The 22,536-nt window shown below is 44.0% G+C and overlaps 1 protein-coding gene across 1 annotated transcript in view; it reads right to left on the minus strand.

Moving 5' to 3' along the window:
* LOC126239520 (phospholipase B1, membrane-associated-like) overlaps positions 1 to 22,536 on the minus strand; it is a 145,627-nt gene that overhangs the window by 68,908 nt on the left and 54,183 nt on the right. Inside the window, exon 3 of the mRNA XM_049947870.1 lies at positions 9,708 to 9,934. Within this exon, the coding sequence (XP_049803827.1) occupies positions 9,708 to 9,934 (227 nt within the window). The remainder of the gene's footprint in view (positions 1 to 9,707; positions 9,935 to 22,536) is intronic.

Raw genomic sequence — 22,536 nt, forward strand, 5'->3', positions numbered from 1 at the left:
CAAGGTGAAAGGATAGAAGTCATACGATTCGCTAATGACATTGCTATCCTCGGTGAAAATGAAGAAGAATTACATGATCTGCTGAATCGACTGAGAATATGAATTGAGAGTAAGTCGGAGAAAGACGAAAGTAATGATAAGCAGCAGAAATCAGAACAGCGAGAAACTAAACATCAGGATTTGCGATTACGAAGTAGATGAAGTTAACGAATTCTGCTTCCTAAGCAGCAAAATAACCCATGTCGGACGGAGCAAGGAGGACGTAAAAGCAGGTGTAACAGTGGCGAAAAGGACATTCCTGGCCAAGAAAAGTCCATTAGTATCAAGCATAGACCTTAATTTCAGGAAAAATGTTTTGAGAATGTGCGTTTGGAGCACAGTATTGCATGGTAGTGAAAGATGGACTGTGGGAAAACCGGAACCGAAGACAATCGAAGGTTTTGAGATGCCGTGCTACAGAAGAATGTTGAAAATAAGGTAGACTGGAAAGGCAGGGAATGAGGAGATTCTCACCAGAATCGGTGAGGCAACGAATGTACGGAAAACGCAGACAAGAAAAGGGACAACATGGTAGCACATTGGTAGTCGTCACGGGACCGTCTTCTGTCGAAACCCGTGCCCTCTGCAAATACTGTTCCATCTGCGACTCGCAGGCGCATGCGTAAAGGTGAAACTACACGTCAGCCCTCTCTGGCGGAACGGGCGCTGGAGGCGCTAAAATCAAACGTCTGATGACGCCAGACGTGTCATCGATATTTTGTATTATAAAAGTAAGTGTACAATGAGCGTCCCGCCAAAACTCAGAAACGAATCCCGGGACGAACAAGGGAGTTGTATGGTGTGGTAGCCCATCCATGAAAAAGGTTCCTGAAGGGCATGCTTTTGAAGATATGAGGACTGGAAAGTTTAGCCCTCTAGAAATTTCTAGAACATTCGAGCGTATTCGAGAGTATTCAACAACATTCATAATGTTCTACAGTGATCCGGGATGTTCTGGAATGTTCGGAAATAGTATGGAACATTCTGGAAGGTTCCAGAATGTTCAGGAATATCTCAGATCATTGTGAAACATTCCAGAACAGTCTCGAATAAGCTTTTTTTGGTATGTTCTGGAATTCACCACCGGTGGGGTTACCCATTGGTAGAGGTATATAAAGCAAGATACATAGTGGGTTCGAACGTCAGTTTCTTATCAGTGTCGATGTGAGGAACCGGAAAAGTAGTGCAGTGAGTGAATGAAAATAAACAGTGAAATGTGAGTAGTCGAAGTGATGCGGTGTTTGAATAAAAATGGAGAATAAAGTGTGAATTTCCAGTCAAAATAGGCTACAGTTTTACAATTAACAAAGCGCAAGGACATTCTTTAAAATATTGCGGCATCAACCTTAAAGACTCCTGCTTCTCTCACGGTCAACTACATGTACATTTCTCTCGAATAGGAAATTCGAAAAATTTATACCGGATAACAAAATTAAAAATGTCGTTTGTAAACAAGTATTGCAAATAATTATAATATATTTTCAATAATTTTTTTACCTCTTTTACTTTATAATTTATCCTTTTATTCCAACTACCACACAGTCTCATATCAACGCCCTGAGCGAAGCCGGGTACCCCAGCTTGTTATTAATAAAATGTTTTCTCTCAGAAGAAATTAAAGAGATCACTGTGTCCTAGGATTTGTCGAGTTGGCTGTACGGTTGTATGTCGAAATATTGTGGCAACGAGTCAACATGAGCCGGCTGCAATTCTGAAGTCTCATAAAATATCCAGTACGCCGGGAAAACTTCAATAATCATATCTCAATACAAGTTGAATGTAGGACACTGTGGCATTTAAGTATAGAACTAGGACGTCAACGCAACGTTTGTGTGGCTACCCAATGTCTGTTTTCAAAGTGAGTAATTTGCTGGCATTTTTGTACATACGATTGCTAGTAGCAAATGTCTTATTGTTCGAGATTTATAACAGCATTCACAGTGTACTGCTTACATGGACAAATAGGCCGATAAAATTGTAAAAATAAATCCAGAGCAGCTGATGTCGACTTCCAGTCATTAAGACGACGTTCCTGAGTTCGAACAACGTGCCGTTTGTTTTGTAAACGCTCTCGCTAGATTTTGATTTCGACTTTTAAGACTATAGTTCCCAGGTGCTGAATCATTAAACCTCGTTAATGAACGCAAATGTTCTAAGATGTTTCACGGCTAATGCCCTACGATATTTAATTCTGTGGACCCGTGCTGTGGATTTTATTCGGGTAAAGCGTTAAGAATACCTTCACCGTAGCCCGATGGGCTTCTTGGAAAAGGTGAATCGCTAACGTCAATACCGCCATCTCTGAAATTACTTCATTGTAATGCTCTCTCCAAGGCCACTTTCTCTGTAGGCGGAACAAATTTCAAATCAGTTCCGAATGCTGTTGTCCTTTGTGGAATAAATTCATCAAAAGCCTGTTGAACACATGGATCTTCTAAATAGAGTGTAGATTAAATGGTAAAACACACATGTTTCACACAAAACAACGCATGTGACCACGATAGTTGCTTTCTGCGAGTTGTCTATTTGTAAAATCATTGCCGTTCTGCTACGTATTTTCTATTTAACACAACACTTTCGTTATGCTTTGCGCTTTTTCGATGTATCTATAATTTAGAACGGGTACTATTCTTTCCATAGTTCCGTATTTCATATTGAAACACGGACATCTTATACAAAACTTTTCGTGAAGTTGAAAAAGGTACAAATGGAAGAAACATACAGCAACTGCTACCAAATTTGAGCGAAGCGTTAACACAGTAGCACTACCCAAAATCTACAAGTACAAACCAGCCCTACATACTCGTAGACTTGCTTGTGCCATCTGTCCACAGCCGTATAGTGCAGTTTTCAAAAGAGGACGCCAGTTGCTTCAGAGAACGTGAGATAAGAAACCTGGAGTAAACAGCTTGGTCGAATGGCATTGAGGCATCATTTATCGAACGACGTGTGATGGCGGATACCACTGATCCAGCATAGGCAGGTCCGACTCTTGTCAAACCATCTGTCCAGATGGGTGCTTTCAGTGATATTGTTAAAGGACTGTCCGAAATATTTCCAACCATAGATACCAGGAGGTTAAACGAAGAACAAAAAATGGTTCAAATGGCTCTGAGCACTGTGGGACTTAACATCTATGGTCATCAGTCCCCTTGAACTTAGAACTACTTAAACCTAACTAACCTAACGACATCACACAACACCCAGTCATCACGAGGCAGAGAAAATCCCTGACCCCGCCGAGAATCGAACCCGGGAACCCGGGCGTGGGAAGCGAGAACGCTACCGCACGACCACGAGCTGCGGACAAACGAAGAACACTCAAGAGCTACCATGCGAGTAGATGACCAGCGTTCATTTTTATGCACTTGAAGCAAAAGACGCCTCGTCTCATTCGAACTGCAGTCTGCCGTTGTTGGAAACGACATAAGAGCGAGAACCCTGATATTTTCGCGTTCTGCGCCAATCGTCACAGGACGGAACAGTCTTACGGCCCTACCTATGGGTTTTAAGCAATCCCCAAAGCCTTCAAATACCGTGGATAAGATTTCCACATTCTCTGGCTGACTATGTGCATATTGTTAGCCCTACAGAAAAAAGAACAGGAGCTTTATACAGGGTGGTCCATTGATCGTGACCGGAACAAATATCTCACGAAATAAGTGTCAAACGAAAAAACTACGTGTGCTATGTGTGGTGTTCGGTATCCTGGACGACATCATCCAAATGTCCGGACCGTTCGCCGGATAGTTACGTTATTTAAGGAAACAGGAAGTGTTCAGCCACATGTGAAACGTTAACCACGACCTGCAACAAATGATGATGCCCAAGTAGGTGTTTTAGTTGCTGTCGCGGCTAATCCGCACATCAGTAGCAGACAAATTGCGCAAGAATCGGGAATCTTAAAAACGTCGGTGTTGTGAATGCTGCATCAATATCGATTGCACCCGTACCATATTTCTATGCACCAGGAATTGCATGGCGACGACTTTGCACGTCGTGTCATTTCTGCCACTGGGCACAAGAGAAATTACAGGACGATGACAGATTTTTTTCACGCGTTCTATTTAGCGACGAAGCGTCATTCACCAACAGCAGTAACGTAAACCGGCATAATATGCACTATTGGGCAACGAAAAATCGACGATGGCTGAGACCAGTGGAACATCAGAGACCTTGGCGGGATAATGTATGGTGCGGCATTATGGGAGGAAGGATAATTGGCCCCCATTTTATCGACGGCAAACTAAATGGTGCAATGTATGCTGATTTTCTACGTAATGTTCTACCGATGTAACTACAACATGTTTCACTGCATGACAGAATGGCGATGTACTTCCAACATGATGGATGTCGGGCACATAGCTCGCGTGCGGTTGAAGCGGTATTGAACAGCATATTTCAAGACAGATGGATTGGTTTACCGGTTCTGACGTCCCCGGATTTCTTTCTGTGGGGAAAGTTGAAGTATATTTGCCATCGTGATCCACCGACAATGCCTGACAACATGCGTCAGCGCATTGTCAATGCATGTGCGAACATTACGGAAGGCGAACTACTCGCTGTTGTGAGGAATCTCGTTACACGTATTGCCAAATGCATTGAGGTTGACGGACATCATCTTGAGCATTTATTGCACTAATGTGGTATTTACAGGTAATCACGCTGTAACAGTATGAGTTCTCAGAAATGATAAGTTCACAAAGGTACATTGGAACAACCGAAATAAAATGTTCAAACGTACCTACGTTCTGTATTTTAATTTAAAAAACCTACCTGTTACCAACTGTTCGTCTAAAATTGTGAGCCATATGTATGTGACTATTACAGCGCCATCTATCACAAAGCGAAAAAAGTGGTCCAACTAAAACATTCACATTTCTTTACGTACTACACGAATATGTAATAAAAATGGGGGTTCCTATTTCAAAAAACGCAGTTGATATCCGTTTGACCTATGGCAGCGCCATCTATCGGGCCATCTATAGCGACTTCTGGGGTCCCCTTCAAGCTAGACAAGTTTGGTTGTTTGTAGTTTTTTCATTTGATGCTTATTTCGTGAGATATTTGCCCGGTCACGATCAATGGACCAGCCTGTATAGGAATTTTAATGTACGTAGTTACATCTTGTACCCGGATATGTTTCCGACAGAGGCCGTAGTTTTCGACTTTTTCGAGGAAAACGTACAAAGGGGACCTTCAAATGCGTTTATCTTGAGCAAACTCGAAAACCTCAGCCCCCAGCGAAAAAGTATGCAAGTACAAATTTTTACTACGTTAAATTTCCTACAGAATGGTCCTGCTCTTTTTTTTGTGCACGACTAACAGTTTGTAGCGAGCAGGAGACTATGAATATCTCCCACGTGGTGGTTGAAGATGTCGTAGGTTACATAAAACGCAGCGATAGAGGCAGCTGAATCACTCTACGTTCTGGACTTCTTACCTTCACTGATGAGCCCCTTTGAGCCGTGCTCCGGATCGCCTTGGTGCCATTGATAGGTTGGCGTCGTGTATTGAGATTGTCACCTCTCGTTTTCTTAGTCTGTTCACTAGCGCCACTACGTTAGCGCGCTTTGTCTGTCCGTCTGTGTCAGCAGCAGCGCTTATCGACAGCAAGTACTGCTGTACTGTCTTTGAAGCGATTTCTAGTATTTCCGGGTCGCTGTGTGTCAGGCAGTTCGCTTAGGGCGAGGAGCAGTGAGGTCCGCACAGCGCCCGTACTCGCCGGGACAGCTGCCCGATGGAAGGATGTGGTCGAGAGAGTGCACGACCACGTCACGGTCCGGATTCAGCGAGGTTCACTTGAATACATCGTTATATTCGAGTAGTGCACCTTCACTTGTGTGTGTGTGTGTGTGTGTCCGTCCGTCCGTGGAAGTGACCTCATGGCAATAAGCTGTCAGTCGACGATTCATACCGACACCTTTCCCTTGCCTGACTTCATTGGCAACGACCGATGGTTGGTCGTTCGGTCGGTCGTCTCAGTGGACGACGTGTATCTGGTCATATCTACGTGCAATTCGTTTTGTTGCTGTATAGTGGCTGTTTTATCATTGTTTTAGTTGTTTGTGGAATTGTCTTTTGCGGTTCCATGTGCATCTTGTCAGATTTTGAATAGGCAGTTTGGTCTTAAACCTGCCTGCGTACTAGGATTTGGTGGAGACAACATGTGTAATTAAATGCTTGTCATTTGGCAATGTTAACTGTTATTCTATCGTGGTATTGGTTATCGCATCTTAGGTGGATTTTGCGAGTGTGCTGGTCGGCGTTTAAGCTGTCCCTAGTTGAGTTGCCATCCTGTTAAGTGAGCATAACTCTTGGCTGCCTGTCTCAACGCTTACGCAGCTGTAGGGACTTTTTCTCAGGTCGATCCTTGGAGCACTGTCTGTGGATCACTCCCTTCCTTATTTGGTCTGGTTGTGTCAAATGATAAAAAATAATATTTTCTTTAAATTATTCCTATTGCTTGTGGTCTTCAGCTGAAAAATAATTTGAATTTTTCTTAATAATTCCTTCAGCCGTCAGTGTAGCTTGTGTTACAGTCAATTTTTTTAATGATTGTTTTAAAAATTATTTTGGTATTTTCAACGTATAGGTGTCTTCCTCGCTTGTAATTCAGGCCTTCAGCCGTTAATTGTTCTGAAGTACTGCTTGTGGCCTTCAGCTGATAAATAATCCGAATTCTTTCTTAATAAGGCCTTCAGTCGTCAGTGTGGCTTGTGTTACAGTCAGTTTGTTTAAATTATTGTTTTTATTTAAAAAATTATTTCCTTGAATAAAGTGTACGTGTTTACTGAGCAACCAACAGTAAATGAGTAAGGCCCGCCCTCCGGAGTGGCCGAGCGGTTCTAAGCGCTACATTCTGGAACCGCGCGACCGCTACGGTCGCAGGTTCCAATCCTGCCTCGGGCATGGATGTGTGTGATGTCCTTAGGTTAGTTAGGTTTAAGTAGTTCTAAGTTCTAGGGGACTGATGACCTCAGCAGTTAAGTCCCATAGTGCTCAGAGCCATTTGAACCATTTTTGAGTAAGGCCCCGTCCACACCTTTTCCTGCCTTCCCTAAGTCCCACGTTTCACCCTTATAAATATCACCAAATAGACAGAAGCTACAGTTCTATTTTGCAAGAATCTGGAACGGTTTTGTCCAACAACTACCCATGAATGGATGCAGAAGATATGGCAGATCCTATGAGTGGCTGGGATATTGTCAGACAGGCCCACAGACCTCCACGTCTCTCCACGTGGAATTATAACGGCAGAATATCAAATACACCCTTATGTACACCTATATCTAAACCAATAAATTCATGTCGTTTCGTCTATGAGAGGTCAACTGACAATCTACACTGCAGTAAAAAAAGTCGTGGGAGACCTCCTAACGTCGTGTCGGATCTCCTTGAGCCTGGTGTGGTGCAGCAACTGGACGTGACATGGACCCAAAGAGTTGTTGGAAGTCACCTGCACAAATACTGAGCCATGCAGCCTCTATAGGCGTCCATAATTACGAAAGCGTTGCTGGTGCGGGATGTTGTGCACGAACTGATCTCTCCATTATGTCCCATAAATTTTTGATGGGACTCATGTCGGGCGATCTGCGAGGTCAGATCATTCGCTTGAATTGTCCAGAAGGTTCTTAAAACCAACCACAAATGATTGTGGAACGGTGACATGGTGTAGTCTCATCCATAAAAATTCTATCTTTGTTTGGGTAAAATTTGGTATTATCAGCACGATTTTGACACTGTGGATCTCGGAATATTGAATTCCCTGACGGTTTTCTGAAATGGAATGTCCCGCGCTTCTAGCTCCAACCATCATTCCGCATTCAGAGTCTGTTAATACTCCTCGTGCGGCCATAATACCGTCGGAAACATTTGCAAATGAAACACCTGAGTACAAATGACAGCTCCACCAATGCAGTGCCCTTTTATACCTTGCGTACGCGATGCTACCGCCATGAGTACACGTGCGTATTGCTACCCCATGATTTTAGTCACCTTAGTGTAAGGCTTTCAGGGGTAAGTATCTCCCAATAGATAACAATACAGGGTATAGGTTATTTAGCCCTATAATTCGTCACTGCTGCCCTTGTATGAGTGTTTTGAATGTTAACACGACTTTCTAGACGTCACTTTATTTTTCTTAATTTACACTACTGGCCATTAAAATTGCTACACAACGAAGATGACGTGCTACAGACGCGAAATTTAACCGACAGCAAGAAGATGCCGTGATATGCAAATGATTAGCTTTTCAGAGCATTCACACAAGTTTGGCGCCAGTGCTGACACCTACAACGTGCTGACATGAGGAAAGTTTCCAACCGATTTCTCATACACAAACAGCAGTTGACCGGTGTTACCTAGTGAAACGTTGCTGTGATGCCTCGTGTAAAGAGGAGTAATGCGTACCATCACGTTACCGACTTTGATAAAGGTCGGGTTGTAGCATACCGCGATCGCGGTTTATCGTATCGCGACATTGCTGCTCACATTGGTCGAGATCTAATGACTGTTTGCAGAATATGGAATCGGTGGGTTCAGTAGGATAATACGGAACGCCGTGCTGGATCCCAACGGCCTCGTATCACTAGCAGTCGAGATGACAGGCATCTTATCCGCATGGCTGTAACGGATCGTGCAGCCACGTCTCGATCCCTGACTCAACATATGGTGACGTTTGCAAGACAACAACCATCTGCACGAACAGTTCGACGACGTTTGCAGCACCATGGGCTATCACCTCGAAGACCATGGCTGCAGTTACCCTTGATGCTACATCACATACAGGAGCGCCTGCGATGGTGTACTCAACGACGAACCTGGCTGCAAGAATGGCAAAACGTCATTTTTTCGGATGAATCCAGGTTCTATTTACATAATGGTCGCATCCGTGTCTGGTGACATCGCGGTGAACGCACATTGGAAGCGTGTATTCGTCATCGTCATACTGGCGTATGACCCGGCGTGATGGTATGGGGTGCCATTGGTTACACGTCTCGGTCACCTGTTGTTCGCACTGACGGCACTTCGAACAGTGGATGTTACATTGCAGATGTGTTACGACCCGTGGCTCTACCCCTCGTTCGATCCCTGCGAAACCTTACATTTCAGCAGGATAATGCACGACCGCATGTTGCAGGCCCTGTTCGGGCCTTTCTGGATACAGAAAATGTTCGACTACTGCCCTGGCCAGCACATACTCCAGATCTCTCACCAATTGAAAACGTCTGGTCAGTGGTGACCGAGCAACTGGCTCGTCAAAATACGCCAGTCACTACTCTTGATGAACTGTGGTATCGTGTTGAAGCTGCATGGGCAGCTGTACCTGTACACGCCACCCAAGCTCTGTTTGACTCAATGCCCAGGCGTAGCAAGGCCGTTATTACGGCCAGAGGTGGTTGTTCTGGGTACTGATTTCTCAGGATGTATGCACCCAAATTGCGTGAAAATGTAATCACATGTCAGTTCTAGTATAATATATTTGTTCAATGAATACCCCTTTATCATCGGCATTTCTTGTAGGTGTAGCAATTTTAAAGGCCAGTAGTGTATTAAGCCCAATGTAGCGAGAAGCAACAAAAGAATTATTTGCCGAGTTTTGTTACACACTTGAGATGACGATTAGAAATGTGATGTTCATGTAAATAGAGAACAACGAGAAGTACCTTCCAGTGCCGCTGAACGTCGACATCGGGATGTGCGCGCATGCGCCGTACGAGCAGCTGCGCCTGCCACGGAAGATCCCGACTCATGGCGAATATCTCGCCCACGTTGAACTGTGACGCCTTCTCGTGGCCTGACGAGTCGTTCAACGAGAAGCCCACAAGCCGAGGGTTGAACTCCTTCAGAATGTTCGGCAGCGTCAGAAACTGCCTCCAGTTGCCTTCCCCACCTAAGAAATGATAGCATATTCCGAGTTGCAGCGGTACCAAGATGACAAAATAGTCTATACAGGCAGGAACAGTCAAATACATTTCCATATTACATTCTCTAACACAGCATGTTGAAAGCACGACACTCCAAATTTGGTCTCACGGAAGCTTGGAGCGAAGGAAAATCCATTGAATGGGAACTTCCCAGTACTCTTGTCCGGAACCGAAGGTTGAGATCCATGTTAACTGTGAGTAAGTGCTGTTCCAACCAAAAACCGTATGTACAACTTACGAGGGGGGATCCAAAAATAACCGGAATCGAACAGTTACACGTTGTCAGTTCGGGGTCTCCCATGTCACTCAGCAAGCTGGCGTTACTCGTTTGTGATACTCTTGTATGAAATTTATTTTTCTGTCATGTGACTACTGGGTTGCTTCAGCAAGCCTTTAATAATGTTTTGGGAGTATGACAGGTCTACGAATGATTTTCTCGTTTCAAATCTTGCAACGTATCAACTGAAGACATGTCAGAGCCCGGTCGTCCTTCCACAGGAAGAAATGACTCGTTTGTGATACTCTTGCATGAAATTTAGTTTTCTGTCATGTGACTACTGGGTTGCTTCGGCAAGCCTTTAATAAAGCTTTGGGAGTATGACAGGTCTACGAAAGGTTTTCTCGTTTCAAATCTTGCAACATATCAACTGAAGACATGCCAGACCCCGGTCGTCCTTCGACAGTAAGAAATGACGAAAACAATACCACAATAAAATTTTCAATTGATGAAGACCGTCGAAGGACCACTGACCAAATTTCTGAGGAAACGAAAGTGTCATGGAGGACGCTCCACTGACTTTTAAGCGTAGATGTGCGCTTGAGACGAGCGTCTGCTAAATTTGTTCCTAGTTTGCCTATAGAGGACCTAAGAGAAATCCGCGTGAATGTTTGTCGCGACCTCAAGACTGAAGTGCAGACCGATCCACATTTTCTTAAAATAATTGTGACTGGGGATGAAAGTTGTTGCTATGGTTACGATCCAGAATCCAAGCTAGCAACGTGCTAGAGGAAAACTCAAACGTCACCACAACCCAAGAAAGAATGTCAAGTGCGATCCAATGTGAGTTTCCACATTGCTGATTGGTTTTTTGGATGTCAGTGGCATTGTTCACTAGAAGTTCGTGTCCCCTGCACAGACAGTCAACCAACATTATTATCTGGATATGTTACGAAGATTACGAGAGAGAGTGCGACGAAAATGACCACCACAACTATGCTGCAGCCCGCAGAGCTCTGATAGCTTCACAGTTCATGGAAAAGACAATATGGTGCTTGTGCATCACCCTACTCACACGATCTGGCTCCGTCTGATTTCGTTTCTAAGAATGACGGCAACTGTGAAAGGAAAGGGATTCAGTGGTGTTCATGACGTCAAAGAAAACACGCTAACGGCTTTGAACAATGTCCTTCCTCAAGAGTTCCAGAACTGTTTTCAGCACTGGCTCAAGGGCTGGGACAACTGCATTAATACGCATGGACAATACTTGGAAAGGGACTGAAGTATTATGAATGTAGAGTTCAATAATAATGCAAAATAACAAAAATTCCGGTTATTTTTTAGTTCCCCCTCGCATAGTAGCGTTTACCTACATATCATGCAGTAACAATCAATACTTCCTGTTGCTTAAAATGGCACCGCAGCCTGGTAATTAAGTTTCACATTACGCCCTGCAGTTAACACATTAGATAAATCCTATCGTTCCACTTCGTTCACATTCCTATGGCTAACTTACGGTTTCAATTGTATTAAGTTGCCGCAAATCGCCTATGAAAGAATTCGCAGAATAACAAATTCCCCTTTTAAAAGAAGACATTAGTTCCACTTAAGTTGTATCGTTTTATTATTCACAGGCGGAGAAAATTCGGAATTACATTCCTTTTCAACATTTATCTGTCGGAAGAAAAAGACACACTTGAAGAGACGCACACAGTCGTAAATTTTGCACTGATATTACTCAGCGATGTTTTCGTGGCTATGTTACACTAGCTGTTGGACTTCAGGTTCTTTAAGTAGGCATTCTGTTGTCGTTACGTCACTTTTGCCTGACAAATGTACTACAATACAAGTGTCAGTGATGACGAGGTAATACATTCGTTCAAAGACCCTTACTTTAAGAACGCTGCATTATGTAAAATTAATAATGATTTTTGTTCAAGAAAATTCACACACGCAAAGTTCGTTTTTCGGAAGCTGGTGCCATTAGTGTACGTACAGTCTACTGTGTTTTCGTTCTTCGACAGAATGAGTGTTGCAACAATTTCTAAGACATGTCCCGCGAGGATGGGAAACAGAATTTATGCCCTCAATAATAATCAGATCCAAATTGTTATTAAAGATTGGAGCTGCACTCTTTTGAGTAACAAATTACTGACGCAGCTTAAAGGTAACCAAAACTGACCTAGTTTAAATTTGTTAACTGTGAGGGATAGTGTCAGAAATAAATGTAATAGATTCTGTGTTCTGAGCTTAAGGCAAGTGTAATATTGAGGCACAGCAGGCAGGAGAACATTACTGAAAAAAGCAAGCACATGTGAAACTCAAGACTAGTATAATGAGGCAACGAAGATATTTAAGGATAAATTCAGTGAAACACAAATAAAGTAATTTCGAAATGCTTTTATTCATTTGGGTATCAGAATAAAAAACATTCGTTTTGATAATATTATCAGCGATCGGGGCATCGACATACCTTCTACTGTAGAGTAGCATATTCATTAGCGTCCCTTCCAGGTATGTGTTGCGATCTAGGAATAAAATATCTTTCGCAATTAGCTTTTAAAGAAAATCTTTGAAATCCACGTCATGTAACACTTCCGGCATAGCCCACTGTAATGTACACTGTTGAGTCACATTGGCGTGACCAAATGTCAAAAGACTAAATAACCATTTTTTGCAGCGTGGACCACTCTAGACGTGTGGAAAGAGAGTCAGTGTGAGATTCTGGAAAGTACAGACAGGTATGTGGAGCCACGAAGACTTCAGTGCTGTGGCCCGCTGCACTTGGTTTCACGACTGAGGATCCAGGGTGCGAACAGCTTGAGCGAGGAGGTCTCACAGATTCTCCATTGGGTTTAAATCCAGGGAATTTGGCGGCCATGGGAGTACGGTAAACTAATCCTGGTGCACTTCGAACCACATGTGTACACTGCGAGTTTTGTGACACGTTGCATTGTCCTGTCGGTAGACGCCGTCGTGCAAGCGAAAACAAACAGCATCTACGGGTGTACATGATCCCCAGGGATAGATGGATACCTGTTTTGACCCATTGTGCCTTCCAGACTGACGAGATTGCCCAGGGAATGTCGCGGAAACGTTCCCCAGACCACAAGCTTCTTCGATTGTTGCAGGGCGTTTGCTTCCTGATGTTTCACGCAGTACACGCCAACGGATGCCTGTTTGACGGAGCATAACAATTCATTTGAAAAGGCCTTCTATCGCCACTCGTTGGACGTCGAACTGCGGTACTAACGTGCAAATTCCAGCATTCATCGCTGATGGACAGTAGTCAGCAGGAGGGCATGAAACAGGCGCATCAACGTTTGCTGGACGGTCGTTGAGTAGCTCCTTGGTTCATCTGTGCGGACAGTTGCTCAACATTGCACGTCTCTTCGCCCGCACATATGTTTCATGTCTTCTACTGCTGCCAGCTAGTGTCTGTCGCGTTGACATCAAACATAGGCGGTGGTCACGTTAAAGTGACTGGACTGTGTATGTCTCTACAGTTAGGGCACGCTAGTTGGTTATCTTTCCTTTAGAATGATATTCCAACACACCTATTGAGCCGTGCTGGCCCCGGCCTAGGCGTTGGTTTAAACCTTGACTGTTACTCAGCGTTTGGTTTCCCGCGGTTATTGCTGTTATGTCGTGGTTCTTCCTCTTTCTATGTGTGGCAGCAGCGGTGTGTATCGATATTCGCACCTTGTACTATCTTTGGTCTGGTGCTTGTAGTTTCCGGCTAGCCAGTGTGCGGCAGTCGGTCGGTTGGTGTGGATCAGCCAGGAAATTTCCGCGCGGCGCAGTGGGCCGGGCCCGATGGCGGTCTCTACGCAGTGTCGGAGTGTGTGGGAGCTGTTCCGATTGCTACGAGGTTCGTGGCTCACCGACCCAGGACATCAAAGTTGAGTGGTGATTTAATTGCCGAAGCCAGTCCGTTCACATTGTGACGTTGGTTGTCGTGGTTGGCTATTTGGGGTATTCCCGTGAGCAAAAGCGAGTGTTCGAGTTGGCGAAAGTTTGGCCACCATCCGGTGGAGTTTAACTGTAGTTTGGTCCAAGTGCACCAGCGGAATTTTCTGCCTTGTGGCCGTTAGCCGTTAGCGTTCCGGTTACCTGCCCTGGCCGCTGACGTAAAATTCAGGCAGTTTCCTTTCCTCACCGTGTTGTCGCTGTCCAACACGTGTGTGTAGTTTTGACAGCTTGTGGGCGGCTACGCCTTTTACGTTTTGGCATTGGAGTTCCTTGTTTACAGATTGGGTGGAAAGCAAGTCGTCTTGTCGGTCGGTCCGTTGACTGTCTCTTGGTTAGGTTGCCGGCTGATCGGATATAGTTGGGCCAACTACCTGTCACACGTAAACGAACACTTTTATTTCAAGTGCAGACCGACCCCCGGAAATTTCTGAGCGCCGCTGGATGTACTGCCTTTTCTTTTTGGTGTTTGACTGTGTATTTTAATGGCTCATAGGCGATGGTTTGAATTTGTATGCTTTTAGTTAGGTTTTAAGTAATGGGCCTTCGGCCGTTTTAAAATTGAAAGTTCATTACCTCTCAAGTTTTGCATTGTTTCGGCTTTCAGCCTCATTTAAAATATTATTTAAGGATAAAACCTTGCGCTTTCTGCCTTTTGAAAATTTATTGTAGTTGTGTTTTAAATCATTGTGTTTTAAATCATGGGCCTTCAGCCGTTTTAAAAGTTAAAGAGATTGTGCCCTTAAGCCATAAGATTGTGTGACATATTCAGTCGATAGATAAGGACGGAAATTTGCGCTGTAATGTTTGGGCAACTAAATAAAGTTATATGTGTTCCAGTGTAACTGACAGCCGCTCATTTTTGGCCCCTTTCCACAATTCCAACTACCTGTTCTGTCCTGCGGATCTAACCAGGCGTTTCACCTATCTGTTGTCATAGCCGAATTATGCTAGAACACTACACTGACACCAGTGTTGCAGGTTTCCACTCCCGCCTCCAAAGTGGCGTGTATGCCGAGCTGTGGGAAGTGATATTCCAGTACGGCGGCGAGTGTTGACTCGAGAATGCTCACTCAAGAACAACGATCTTTATTAATCGATGCTTCCACACAGGAAGTCCATGACTGAATCACTGGAGCCGGCCGTAGCTAGTGGACAGTGACCAGATATCCCCTGAAGTGGGATGCTGTGACAGGAGAATTACGGCTGGCGGCGACGGCGGCCTTGCTGAAGCGAGACAAGTGAAAGCTTACGGCTGGCCAGCTGTACACTGGCAGGCGGCGGCCTACGGCAGCTGGCAGTGACCTACAGACACCCCGAGTTGACTGCAAGACTCTTGGAGACCTGCTGGAGCGTCAGCCGATGGCACCCAATAAGAGGTCTAAAACCTGGAACCACCAGAGCTAGGTGAAGGCTTCGCATAATTGGTTATGCTGCTCGATGATACTGCAGCTGTTAGGCCACGCATTCGACCGATGATTGGTGCAGAGACAATGCCAGTCAAAATTCAAGGGAAGACTGAGCAGGGAAAGTTTGTACTCGTTGCAGCCAAGAGTGCTATGGTGAGAAGTAGCCTCCCATCGTGCATTGTGCTACATGTGCACGTAGCGATCCAGTTCACCGTTGACGGTGGATTTCAGAATGCTACGCCAGCGTTACTTCAACACCCAGCTGCAGAATTACGTAGGTGGGCGGCCAGCTTACCCTTAATGGTTGTGGCGGCCTGCCCCAGGCTGATGCTGCAACAGTGTATACCATTACCGCTCTGTCATACACAGGGTGGACCGGGCCAAATATCTCACGAAATAAGCGTCAAACGGAAAAACTACAAAGAACTAAACTTGTCTAGCTTGAAGGGGGAAACCCAGATAGCGCTATGGTTGGCGCGCTAGATGAATATCAACTGCGTTTTTTTTTTTTTTAAATAGGAACCCCCATTTTTATTATACACTCCTGGAAATTGAAATAAGAACACCGTGAATTCATTGTCCCAGGAAGGGGAAACTTTATTGACACATTCCTGGGGTCAGATACATCACATGATCACACTGACAGAACCACAGGCACATAGACACAGGCAACAGAGCATGCACAAAGTCGGCACTAGTACAGTGTATATCCACCTTTCGCAGCAATGCAGGCTGCTATTCTCCCATGGAGACGATCGTAGAGATGCTGGATGTAGTCCTGTGGAACGGCTTGACATGCCATTTCCACCTGGCGCCTCAGTTGGACCAGCGTTCGTGCTGGACGTGCAGACCGCGTGAGACGACGCTTCATCCAGTCCCAAACATGCTCAATGGGGGACAGATCCGGAGATCTTACTGGCCAGGGTAGTTGACTTACACCTTCTAGAGCACGTTGGGTGGCGCGGGATACATGCGGACGTGCATTGTCCTGTTGGAACAGCAAGTTCCCTTGCCGGTCTAGGAATGGTAGAACGATGGGTTCGATGACGGTTTGGATGTACCGTGCACTATTCAGTGTCCCCTCGACGATCACCAGTGGTGTACGGCCAGTGTAGGAGATCGCTCCCCACACCATGATGCCGGGTGTTGGCCCTGTGTGCCTCGGTCGTATGCAGTCCTGATTGTGGCGCTCACCTGCACGGCGCCAAACACGCATACGACCATCATTGGCGCCAAGACAGAAGCGACTCTCATCGCTGAAGATGACACGTCTCCATTCGTCCCTCCATTCACGCCTGTCGCGACACCACTGGAGGCGGGCTGCACGATGTTGGGGCGTGAGCGGAAGACGGCCTAACGGTGTGCGGGACCGTAGCCCAGCTTCATGGAGACGGTTGCGAATGGTCCTCGCCGATACCCCAGGAGCAACAGTGTCCCTAATTTGCTGGGAAGTGGCGGTGCGGTCCCCTACGGCACTGCGTAGGATCCTACGGTCTTGGCGTGCATCCGTGCGTCGCTGCGGTCCGGTTCCAGGTCGACGGGCACGTGCACCTTCCGCCGACCACTGGCGACAACATCGATGTACTGTGGAGACCTCACGCCCCACGTGTTGAGCAATTCGGCGGTACGTCCACCCGGCCTCCCGCATGCCCACTATACGCCCTAGCTCAAAGTCCGTCAACTGCACATACAGTTCACGTCCACGCTGTCGCGGCATGCTACCAGTGTTAAAGACTGCGATGGAGCTCCGTATGCCACGGCAAACTGGCTGACACTGACGGCGGCGGTGCACAAATGCTGCGCAGCTAGCGCCATTCGACGGCCAGCACCGCGGTTCCTGGTGTGTCCGCTGTGCCGTGCGTGTGATCATTGCTTGTACAGCCCTCTCGCAGTGTCCGGAGCAAGTATGGTGGGTCTGACACACCGGTGTCAATGTGATCTTTTTTCCATTTCCAGGACTGTATATTCGTGTAGTACGTAAAGAATTATGAATGTTTCCGTTGGACCACTTTTTCCGCTTTGTGATAGATGGCGCTGTAATAGTCACAAACATATGTCTCAAAATTTTAGACGAACACTTGGTAACAGGTAGCTTTTTTAAATTACAATACAGAACGTAGGTACGTTTGAAGATTTTATTTCGGTTATTCCAATGTGATACATGTACCTTTTTTAACTTATCATTTCTGAGAAACCATGTTGTTACAGCGTGATTACCTGTAAATACCACATTAATGCAATAAATGCTCAAAATGATGTCCGTCAACCTCAATGCATTTGGCAATACGTGTAACGACATTCCCCTCAACAGCGAGTAGTTCGCCTTCCGTGATGTTCGCACATGCATTGACAACGCGCTGACGCATGTTGTCAGGCGTTGTCGGTGGTTCAAATGGTTCAGATGGCTCTGAGCACCGTGGGACTTAACATCTATGGTCATCAGTCCCCTAGAACTTAGAACTACTTAAACCTAACTAACCTAAGGACATCATATAACACCCAGTCATCACGAGGAAGAGAAAGTTGTCGGTGGATCACGATAGCAAATATTTCTCAACTTTCCACACAGAAAGAAATCCGGGGACGCCAGATCCGGTGAACGTGCGGGCCATGGTATGGTGTTTCGACGATCAATCCACCTGTCACGAAATATGCTATTCAGTACAGCTTCAACCGCACGCGAGCTATGTGCCAGACATCCATCATGTTGGAAGTACATCGCCATTCTGTCATGCAGTGAAACATCTTGTAGTTACATCGGTAGAACATTGCGTAGGAAAACAGCATACATTGCACCATTTAGATTGCCATCGATAAAATGGGGGCCAATTATCCTTCCTCCCATAATGCCGCACCATACATTAACCCGCCAAGGTGGCTGATGTTCCACTTGTCGCAGCCATCGTGGATTTTCCGTTGCCAATAGTGCATATTATGCCGGTTTACGTTACCGCTGTTGGTGAATGACGCTTCGTCGCTAAATACAACGCTTGCAAAAAATCTGTCATCGTCCCGTAATTTCTCTTATGCCCAGTGGCAGAACTGTACGCGACGTTCAAAGTCGTCGCCATGTAATTCCTGGTGTATAGAAATATCGTATGGATGCAGTCGATGTTGATGTAGCATTCTCAACACCGACGTTTTTTAGGTTCCCGATTCTCGCGTAATTTGTCTGCTACTGATGTGCGGATTAGCCGCAACAGCAGCTAAAACACCTACTTGGGCATCATCATTTCTTGCAGGTTGTGGTTAACGTTTCACATGTGGCTGAACACTTCCTGTTTCATTAAATAACCTATGTGGCGAACGGTCCGGACACTTCGATGATGTCCAGGGTTCCGAGCAGCATACATAGCACACGCCCGTTGGGCATTTTGATCACAATAGCCGTACATCAACACGATATCCACCTTTTTCGCAATTGGTAAACGGTGCATTTTAACACGGGTAATGTATCACGAAGCAAATACCGTCCGCACTGGCGAAATGTTACGTGATACCACGTACTTATCCGTTAGTGACTATTACAGCGCCATCTATCACAAAGCGAAAAAAGTGGTCCAACTATAACATTCATATTTCTTTACGTACTACAACAATAGGTAATAAAAAATCGGGGTTCCTATTTAAAAAAACGCAGTTGATATCCGTTTGACCTATGGCAGCTCCATCTAGTCGGCCAACCATAGTGCCATCTGGTTTACCCTTCAAGCTAGACGAGTTTCGTTCTTTGTAGTTTTTTCGTTTGATGCTTCAAAATGGTTCAAATGGCTCTGAGCACTATTGGGCTTAACATCTGAGGTCATCTGTCCCCTAGAACTTAGAACTACTTAAACCTAACCAACCTAAGGACAGCACACACATTCATGACCGAGGCAGGATTCGAACCTGCTACCGTAGCTGTCGCGCGGTTCCAGACTGAAGCGCCTAGAACCGCTCGGCCACACTGGCCGGCCTTTGATGCTTCTTTCGTGAGATATTTGGCCCGGTCACTATCAATCGACCACTCTGTATTCTCTTAGATAACATGGTTAATCCATTTATGATCAAAAATAATAACCAGTGCTAGTCGTTAACTCATTAACTTAAAAGCAATATCTTATCACACTTTGGCGAGTTGTTATTTCGGTTATCAATGCTAAGTTTGTATGATGCCGTTCTCCACTCATGTACTAGATGTCTTCATTTCAACATAACTGTTACGCCCTGCATCGTAAACCATCTACCAAGAGCATTTATATCTGAACCTACTCCTATGACTGTTTCCTACATCCTACCCTTCAGTTACAGTTTTCTGGGACGCCCCTTACTTAATTATTTCATCTGGTCTTTGACAATCTCCTCTGATACAACGTTTCTAAGGCGTGCATTACTAAGAAGTCTAATCGTACCATTTCTGTCAACCTCGATATTCATATTTTGCAGCCATAAAATTCTCTACTACAAACACAGCTTTCATGAATTTTTTCTGCCTTCGAGGTTTATATTTGTGGATGTTAGTAGCTGTAATTTTTTTAATATAGAGCGACTCCTTTCGCCTTATAGAATAGCACTTGTGAAACATTTTTTATTTCATGTAGGGCATGTGATGAAAGTAATTTCCGACAATGGATCACATTTTCGATCTGTTATATGGACACGTATGTTACGAGCTAGAAACATTTCTCCGATATATATATCCAGGTACCATGCTTCTTCGAACCCTTGTGAACGAATAATGAAAGAAATTGGTAAACTGTGTAGAATATACTGCCATAAAAGACATATTGATTGGGACACACACATACACTCATTCCAAGATGTAATTAATTCCATACCAAATGAATCTACTATGCTATCTCCGTCTGTTATACTGAAAAATGTTGAACCACCTAACAAAATTAAAGAATTAGTAACATTTCCTACATCTCGTCGACTACGACACCATGAACTAATTGACACTGCGCTGAACAACATCAAACGTGCCGCAGAGCGCCGGAGAAAACAACAAAAACAGGTTTGTATACGCCGTGACTTTCACATTGGACAGAAGATATTAGTACGTATACACCATTTATCTAATAAAGGAAAAGGCAGGTGCAGTAAATTTGAGCTTCTATACGCAGGTCCATATCGGATTCGCAGCATTCCTCACCCCAATGTTGTACGCGTCGAAACTTTGAGAACCAGAAAATCGAAAGGAAATCACCACTGGTCAAACATCACACCTTTTATTGAATGAAGATACTTTATGATTTAACATGCTATAATGCCATTTGCTAATTTTATGATCACTTATACAATTATATTCACATGAACACTTACTGATGATTGTCGTATTTTTTCTTGGCAAGTGCCCGGCAAGGTAACGTTAGCAGGTCGTCTCTTCTTGTCGTTACACATCAGACCGTGCATATTTTTCCAGATGAATTTACACATTTTATGACCATTTATGCAATTATATTTATGTGATTACTTACTGATGACTGTCGTATTTTTTCTTGGCAAGTGCTCGGCAAGGTAAGGTTAGCAGGTCGTCTCTTCTTGTCGTTACACATCAGACCGTGCATATTTTTCCAGATGAATTTACACATTTTATGACCATTTATGCAATTATATTTATGTGATTACTTACTGATGACTGTCGTATTTTTTTTTGGCAAGTGCTCGGCAAGGTAAGGTTAGCAGGTCGTCTCTTCTTGTCGTTACACATCAGACCGTGCATATTTTTCCAGATGAATTTACACATTTTATGACCATTTATGCAATTATATTTATGTGATTACTTACTGATGACTGTCGTATTTTTTCTTGGCAAGTGCTCGGCAAGGTAAGGTTAGCAGGTCGTCTCTTCTTGTCGTTACACATCAGACCGTGCATATTTTTCCAGATGAATTTACACATTTTATGACCATTTATGCAATTATATTTATGTGATTACTTACTGATGACTGTCGTATTTTTTCTTGGCAAGTGCTCGGCAAGGTAAGGTTAGCAGGTCGTCTCTTCTTGTCGTTACACATCAGACCGTGCATATTTTTCCAGATGAATTTACACATTTTATGACCATTTATGCAATTATATTTATGTGATTACTTACTGATGACTGTCGTATTTTTTCTTGGCAAGTGCTCGGCAAGGTAAGGTTAGCAGGTCGCTCTTTATGTCGTTACATATCAGACTGTGCACATTTTTCCAGATAAACTTACTATCTTATGAATAATTATGCAATTTTATCTAGTGACATATTAATTTTATTAAATTCTCTCTCCATTAAAGTCTTTAATTCTCGCCTCTATTAACTAAACAACATACAAGCTGAACTCAAAGAAGGTCACATTTCTTGTCATTCTTTTTATGTATGTACGATTTTTTTCGTATTTTGTTTGTAGGCACTATGAAATAGTTAAGATATAACAAACACCAGTTGACTTTGACATTTTGCCATATGATATCTCAACATCGTGACAGTTTTACATTTTTTGCTGCTGCATTGTGATATTCTGTGTACATTTTTGCATTTGAACACTGTCTATTTTTTTTGACATATTACGTTTTCTGTCATGTTATGCTGTATGCTTAATTATGTTACTATAAACCAGTCATTATTTAGTGAGTATATGATGTAAATGCAAGACATTAATCTTTGTTCATCAATTTCAGAAAGAAATGATGCGTGAAAGAAATAAATTAAACAAAAATGGGAATTTCACCTTCGGAATGGTCTAAAGAAGATGCAAACCTTGTGAGGAAGAGTAATTGGATCAGAATTAACAAGAATATAGTATACACATCGTAGAATAGCAGTCTTAAATATTTTTTTCTTTCAGAATACAAGGCGATTGATGCAGGCTGTCAGACAGAACTACACATCTTAGTTTTAGTGATGAAATATGCTAGAGATAGGGAATAGTTGTGTAATGAGTAATGAAGTAATTTTTTGCAGATGATAATGAATGCTGATGAATAATGATGAAGAATATACTACTATGGA

This window comes from Schistocerca nitens, chromosome 1, assembly GCF_023898315.1.
Source record: "Schistocerca nitens isolate TAMUIC-IGC-003100 chromosome 1, iqSchNite1.1, whole genome shotgun sequence".
Taxonomy (NCBI): Eukaryota; Metazoa; Arthropoda; class Insecta; order Orthoptera; family Acrididae; genus Schistocerca; species Schistocerca nitens.